The 7,207-nt window shown below is 38.7% G+C and overlaps 1 protein-coding gene across 1 annotated transcript; it reads left to right on the top strand.

The window, feature by feature from the left end:
* The first annotated feature begins 222 nt into the window (after positions 1–222).
* On the top strand, positions 223–1,955 carry fibinb (fin bud initiation factor b). Its single transcript, XM_042489247.1, has one exon. The coding sequence runs from the start codon at positions 574–576 to the stop codon at positions 1,195–1,197; it is 624 nt and encodes a 207-aa protein (XP_042345181.1). The 5' UTR covers positions 223–573; the 3' UTR covers positions 1,198–1,955.
* Positions 1,956–7,207: the final 5,252 nt, after the last annotated feature.

Below are 7,207 nucleotides of genomic sequence, written 5' to 3'. Positions count from 1 at the left end.
GTATAATTACAGGACTTGTGCGTTGGAGTGCGTTTAAAGTTTTATACATGTGGTCACTTGTTTATTTCTCAATAACTCTTTTTTTTAACCATCATCGCCAGCTTGTCACGGCTCTGTGGATGAGTCCGGCAGCGGTGTCTGCTGCAGACTGAATGCAGCCTTTTAAAGTGACGGAGAGGCTGTAATTTGAGCGCAGAGGTATTATTAGCCAAAAAGCCCGAGCGCGGCACTTGAGACATCCAGATGTTGCGTTTGAGGCACCGGAGTACAACAGTTTCCACGCTGAGACAAACTTTCATACATCGCTTTTCCTGTTGAGCGGCAGCGATGGGAGCTGGCGGGCTCGACTGAAGGAAGACAAGTCAAACATTTTCACGCCACTTTTATCAGTTTGGACAAAGAGGATACAAAAGAGGACACGAGAGCTACGATTTAACTGCGCAGTTTGGACGTTTAAACCTGATTGAAATGTGTTTCTACGCTGGTTTGGAGTTAAATAGTCCACACTGTCGCTGAAATTACGTTTAAAACTTGTTTTTTGTCACTGTTTGTGAGTGCGTTTTTTGGGACATCATGGCTTTTCTTCACTTGCTCCTGTGCGCCGGGATGGTGTCGCTGCCCATGTGTGGTGCGTTTTTCCGGGGACCCCTGCACCCGGAGATGTCCAACGGCACTTTTCATCATTATTTCGTGCCGGATGGAGACTACGAGGACAACGACGACCCGGAGAAATGCCAAATGCTTTTCAAGATGACCGACGACCGAAAGTGCGGTCTGGACGAGGACCAGGACGCAGTGATACGGGATGATTTTACCATCATCAAGAGGCAGATCGAGGACTCGGCCCGGGTGCTGGAGGGGATCGGGAAAAGCATCTCGTACGACCTGGACGGAGAGGACAGCTACGGGAAGTATTTGCGCAGGGAGACGGCGCAGATCAGCGAGGCGTTTACAAACTCAGAGAAATCTCTGCTGGAGCTGGAGGTGAAATTCAAGCAGAGCCAAGACAGCGAGCTGAAAGAGGAGCACCGGCTCAGCGACGACTTTCTCAACATGGTAGTGCACACACGGGACGTCCTGAAGGACACGGTGGACATTTCTCTGGGACTCAAGGACAAGCACGAGCTCCTGTCTCTGATCATCCGCAGCCACGGCACGAGACTGAGCAGACTGAAGAACGAATACATGAAGTTTTGAGAGAAAGTAGATCCTACAAGTCTCTTTACAGTACTATTTTTATTTTTTATTTTTCTACGGTGGAGTGTGTGACCATAAGGCAGAGGTAGGGCAAAGAAAGAGAGCATTCATATCAGGGATAAAAACAAAACTTAAAGGGTCAGTACACCTAAATTCTAAACAAAACACATATTTTCTTTCATAACCCTTTACAACCTGAGCAAATTGGCTTGTTTTCTTTTTAAAAACACAAGAGAAAGCTGCAATGTACCTGAAATGTACTCAGATATATTTTTAAAAAAGGAGGGGGGGTCCCCCGACCATGAGTCAAAGGCAGAGTATAAAAAATGACCAGTCATATCCGGGATACAAAGGGTAAGTACACCTAAATTCCAAACAAAAATACAAATATTTTCACTTTTAACCTTTTGACACTTGAGCAAGTTGGCTTGCTTTATGTAAAAAATACAAGAGGAAGTTCCAAGTCCTGGATTACAAAACAATAACCCCAAATTTACCAAATTAAGGAAAAGGGTTAAACAATTTAAAAAAAAAAAGAAAAGAATAAATAAAAATAAAAACAATATAGTTAATTATTTTGTATTTTATTTCATTTTTGTCCCTTTACCTTTTCGAAACCTAAGAAATTATAATTAAAAAAAAATAAATTTACCTTGATCTGTTCAAAAGCATAGAAGGGAATTATGAATTACAAGAAAATCACGTCAAATTTACCCCCAAAAATAAAAAAAAAGGAAAAAACAAATAGAAAGTTAAAAAAATGAAAAACGTTATCAGTCATTTCAATAACTATTATTATTGTAAATAGCCCATAGTTTTAATGACATTTTTCCTTTTTTAATTCAGTAACTTTTAATAATTTCTCTCTTTCTGCCTTTCTTTCCCCCTTTTTTCTTGCAGGTTGTTGGACATCTCTTGCCAAGTTGCTCATTGCCCTTTTAGTCATGTTTCCAAAGAAATCAAACACATTTGCTCAGGTTTTAAAGGTTTAAATGCTTGTGAAAAGCATCTGAACACAGCTAAAGAAAACTGCTATCATTGTAAAAGAGCAGTGTGTAAGATTAATGGCATTTAGTGGTGAGTATTGCAGACTGCAACCAGCTGAAACTTCTCCCAGTTAGAATTCCTCCAGTGTTCATTGTTGAGTTTTTTTACCGGGAGTCAAATAATCATCAGACGTCTCTTCCTCTCCGAACTAACAAACATGATGATATGAATTGGTAAAAACACTGAATAAAGTAGCTTCTCATTAAAAAATAAAATTTAAAAAATCTGTGTTTGTCTGCTTGTAGCAGAGGGCCTGCTAACTACACTGGACACAAAACACGAAAACGTTCCTATCTCGAGTTAGTGATTTGTTTGTCCATTCTGGGCTCCTGTAGAAAAATGGCGGTGCAACATGCTGGACTCCGTAGATGAGACCCCGCACTATGTAGATATGAATGTGTCATTCTAAGGCAACGAAAATACAACAATTCGTATTTTCAGGTGATTATTCTCTAAACACAACAGACTTATTCCATTATATTCCATTTATGCCAGTATATCCCACTAAATCTTACACACTGGAGCTTTACCTGTAAAGTAGTGGTTCCCCACTTTGGTTCACTCCAGTGGTCAAAATATATCCACAGTGTTGGGAAGGTCACTTTTGGCGACAGTCACCCCGTTAAAAATAAATAAATAATGTAACTAAATGTAGCTGTTTTAATTATTTCATCAAAGTAATATAACATTTTACATGTGACTATATTTTGATCACTTTTCTAACTTTTAAACTATGCTTAAAGATGGCAAAAGATGATAGATGATAGCCCACATCTCGAGTTATTAAGTATTTAATCAAGTATTTAAGCTTTTTACAAAGAAGAATATATTCAGATGTAACCCCTTTAATTACTTATTTTCTAAGTAAATGTTACTAATTACAGTTTCATTTATTTTGTAAATTAATAATGTAACTCTGTTACATGTTAAATAAGCAGTTAGAGCTCTCAATGCTCACAACTCATAGTCATAAGTGATTTGTGATAAAGGGTCAGAAAAGGATCAGAAAACAAAAAAAATTTGGGAACCGCTGCTTCAGAGGTATAAAGCCATGCAGATCGTTTTGGTTCATTTTGTCCAGGTTTTGTAACATCTGTCTCCAAAGCTGGGTTATCAAAACATGCAGAAAGGACAAGAACCCGGACCCCTATGGGCCCTCAAAAGCCTGCCCACTGTGTTTTGATAATTTGGTTATTTGCAAATTAAGTTTTACATTTACACAACTCAAGCACGATATCAACACTGATTGGCAATGCATTAGTACCTGATCTCATGGCCCTGTTTTGTAGAGGGGTCATGTATCAGAATTTCCTTTTTGTCCTCATGTCGTAACTTTATTGAATGAAGTTGCGCTCCAAAAAACAAAATGTCATACTATGAGTGAAACAAACACTGTTCTGTTAACGTCCATTTCAGTCATGGCTGCAGAAATCTCAGTGGGTGTAGATATAAAAACACAGGTGTATCAAACCAAAACTGTCTCCATTGCTAGAAACTGCTAGTGTTAAGTAAGAAAATGTGTTGTGGGCAGTGAGGAGTGGGAAATACAGATAAAATTCTCTTTATATGACAGTATTGTGATACAATTTCTGGAGAAAAGCCAATTGAGAAATCGTTAATGGAAAAAATAACCAGAGAGGAATGTGTGTTTTTGGCTGAGCCAGCAAAGTGCTTCATCATATTGATGCAAAAGATCATATAAAAATCTGATATTGCCATAAAGTGGTCCTCCTCAGTGATTTGCGATGCTCCCAAAGATATTAAAGAGCAATAGAGCGATAAACAGTAAAAATCTTCAGAGAAATATAAATCATCTGACTGTAAATTGTCATATTGCCCACTCCTGGAGACCATTGTAACAGTCATTACACACCATGAAAACACACAATAGTAGCTGAATTACTTTATTAAAAACTGGCTTAATGTAGATAGCATCACTGTTATGTAATCCGTCCACCAATCAATATGCCTCTTTTCTTGGTCATTTTTTGTGATATAATCTGCTTGTAAATGGTCACAGGTTCGTGTGTGTGTGTGTGTGTGTGTGTGTGTGTGTGTGTGTGTGTGTAAAACAACGGCTTCGAAGATGAGTCAGCCAATCAAAATATTAGGAATGGGAAATATCAGTTTTCAAAACACTAGTACTGTAGTCAGATGAAGGGTTTTCCAAAATTCATTCAGTCCTCTGTGACCAAAAACACAGAGTAAGGCATTTTGGAGTGAGTCATGTTAGGATTAAGTAAAATTTGGGACACATCGAACAGCTTATGTGTCCGTGTGAATGCTGTGTTTGGTTTTATTTCGACCAAAAAGTTGAGAAAATTGGTTTTGGATAACTCTCAGTAAAGCAGAGGTGGACCTCGTGTAGTTAAAAGCTCTGAAAATGAGCTGTTGTCGCTCTTCTCTGACACTCCAGATGAATGTCTCTTAAAAATATCAAAGAATGTTTACATGTGGACATCTATGTTGTATTTTTGCTTTTAGGGCTTGCAGACTTTGCACAATTCTTTACTGTTTTGGTGCTAAAGGTTGTGACATGGTTTAAAATGCAAGGCCTTAACTGTGCTGTCCTGCACAGGCAGTATAATCATGGAACATGTACAGTGTATTATTAGAAGTAAATAAATACTGTGAGTGCCAATATCTTTATTACAAAACACCTTAATATGTATTCATTGTTTATATAAAGTTTTGGAATAGAGCTGCGTATATCTATTTACCTTTTTAAGATATGTGGTGTGATGTAATACATTGACAGATAAGACTGCAGGCAGCACTCGTGGACTTCGATGTCAAACACTAATCTGTGTGGCGATATTCTTAACGGATTGTGTTGTGTCTTAAATAAAAAGTTTTTGTTTGAGGAGCGGTTGCAAGAGCATGTTTTCATGGAAGAAGTTTTATGAGACATTCCTGAGAACACATGCTACGATTTGGATTTAGGTTGAAACATTCATCCTTTCCTTTATTATTGGTGTCTTCTAGTAGTTAATGATGTAAAAGTAAGATTAAATATGTCTTTGTTTTGCTGGAAATCCCTGTAGAGATACCTATTGTTATGCCCCTGCACTTTCATTAGATGTGGCTGGAGGCATTATATTTTTGAGTTGTCCGTCCATCCCATTTTTGTGAACGAAATTTTTCAAGATGGCCTTGAAGGATTTCTTTCAAATTTGGCACAAATGTCCACTTAGACTCATCGATGAATTGATCAGAATTTGTTGGTCAAAGGTTTAAGTCAGGACTCCGTCATACATTCCCGTGAAGGTGGTGTCTAAAGAACGCCTTGAGGGAATTTCTTAAAATTTGGCGCAACAGTCCATATCGACTCAAGGATCGAGTGTTTGTACTTTGGTGATTCAATGTCAAGGTCACTGTGACCTTGCGTCTATCTCCTTTTTGTGAATGCAACAAATTTGGCACAAACGTCCACTTGGTCTCAACTATGAACTTATTAGAATTTTGTGGTCACAGGTCAAGGTCACTGTGACCTTGTGTCCATCTCATTCTCGTGAACATGACATCTCAAGAACGCCTTGAAGGAATTTCCTCAAGTTTGGCACAAACGTTCACTTGGACTCAACAACAAACTAATGAGAATGTGGTGGTACAAAGTCGAGGTAACTGTGACCTGGTCCGTCTCTTTTTCGTGAACACCATATCTCAAGAATACTTTGAGGGATTTTCCTCAAATTTGGCACAAATGTCCAAACAGACTTAACAACAAACAGTGTAGAATCCAGTGGGCCAAGGTCACTGTGATCTCTTCAGTCTCATTCACATAAACGTAATTTCTCAAGAAGGCCAAATTTGAATTCCCTCAAATTTGGTGAAAACATACACTTGGACTCAGCAATGAACTGTTGAGAATTTGTTGGCCAAACCTCAAGGTCACTGTGACCTTGTGTCCATCTCAATCTAACAGAAACAAAATCTCAATGGACAGAAACATCCACTTGGACTCAACAATGAACTGCTGAGAATTAAGTCATCAAAGGTGACGTGTTTTTGGCCCCAACTCAAGAATTTATACTCTAATTATGACAAAGTATTACACAAATGTATAATTGAATCAGTTGTCAAAGTGATGACATTATATATCCAAAATGTCACAGATCAACTTCACTGTGAATTCATCATTTTCTGAAAAACATAACTGAGGAACTGAAGGGGAGACATTTGTTCAGATACTGAATCAGTGACTTTAATGTTGGGTGTCCATCCCAAAACTGTGCTGATTGTATAGACCTTCTGTGCTGCTGGGGGGGAGTTGGGTGTGAAGCATCTACAAATTTACAGTCATGGCTGTAGGCTGTTGACTGGTCCGCAGAGACATACAACCGCGAGGCAGTACGTCTAGATTTTCCTATATAGTGGACCCCACAATGTGCCAGTAGCACTATAACCACCGGGTCTGCGTGCTGTACTGCCACGTGCTTCATAATTACAAAGTTGTCCTCCATGTTTGCTTTAAAAGGCTTTGAGGTCTGCTTTAAATTACACACACAGGCCTCCTATGGGTGTTTTGAAGGAAGAAGATGGTTGTTGGTATTTATGGGTAACAAAGATGCAAGGAAGTTGTGTTGACAGTATTTTTTGAGGTGCGGTGGACCTTACTAACAACTTGTTTTTTCCTGTATTCGTCTGCTAAAAAAAAACTTTTTACCATTTTTTTTACCCCCATTTTTTAAAAGGTTGTGAATAAGGTTGAGTTTGAGGCTTTGAATCAAAGGAATAAAAATGTATCCACCACAACCACGTGCCAGCTGATGTAAATTATGTAATATTGCAAAGTACAGTATATGGCAGTTTTACTTGTGGTTACGTAGTCAATTGATACTTTGAGCCCTCTGATTGCGTCCATGATGAGGAGGCAGAGAGGACACGTACAGTAACCTTTAGCATACATAGTATGTTTCCATGAGAGAGGAAAGCCCCTGGTTTTCTCATTTAGGGAAACAGA

The sequence above is a fragment of the Plectropomus leopardus genome, chromosome 1, assembly GCF_008729295.1.
Source record: "Plectropomus leopardus isolate mb chromosome 1, YSFRI_Pleo_2.0, whole genome shotgun sequence".
Lineage (NCBI taxonomy): Eukaryota > Metazoa > Chordata > Actinopteri > Perciformes > Serranidae > Plectropomus > Plectropomus leopardus.
This window is presented reverse-complemented; position numbering and strand designations above follow the sequence as displayed.

Bases quoted from the DNA above. Each gene is read 5' to 3' on its own strand.
- fibinb (XM_042489247.1), top strand. From the start codon at position 574: ATGGCTTTTCTTCACTTGCTCCTGTGCGCCGGGATGGTGTCGCTGCCC.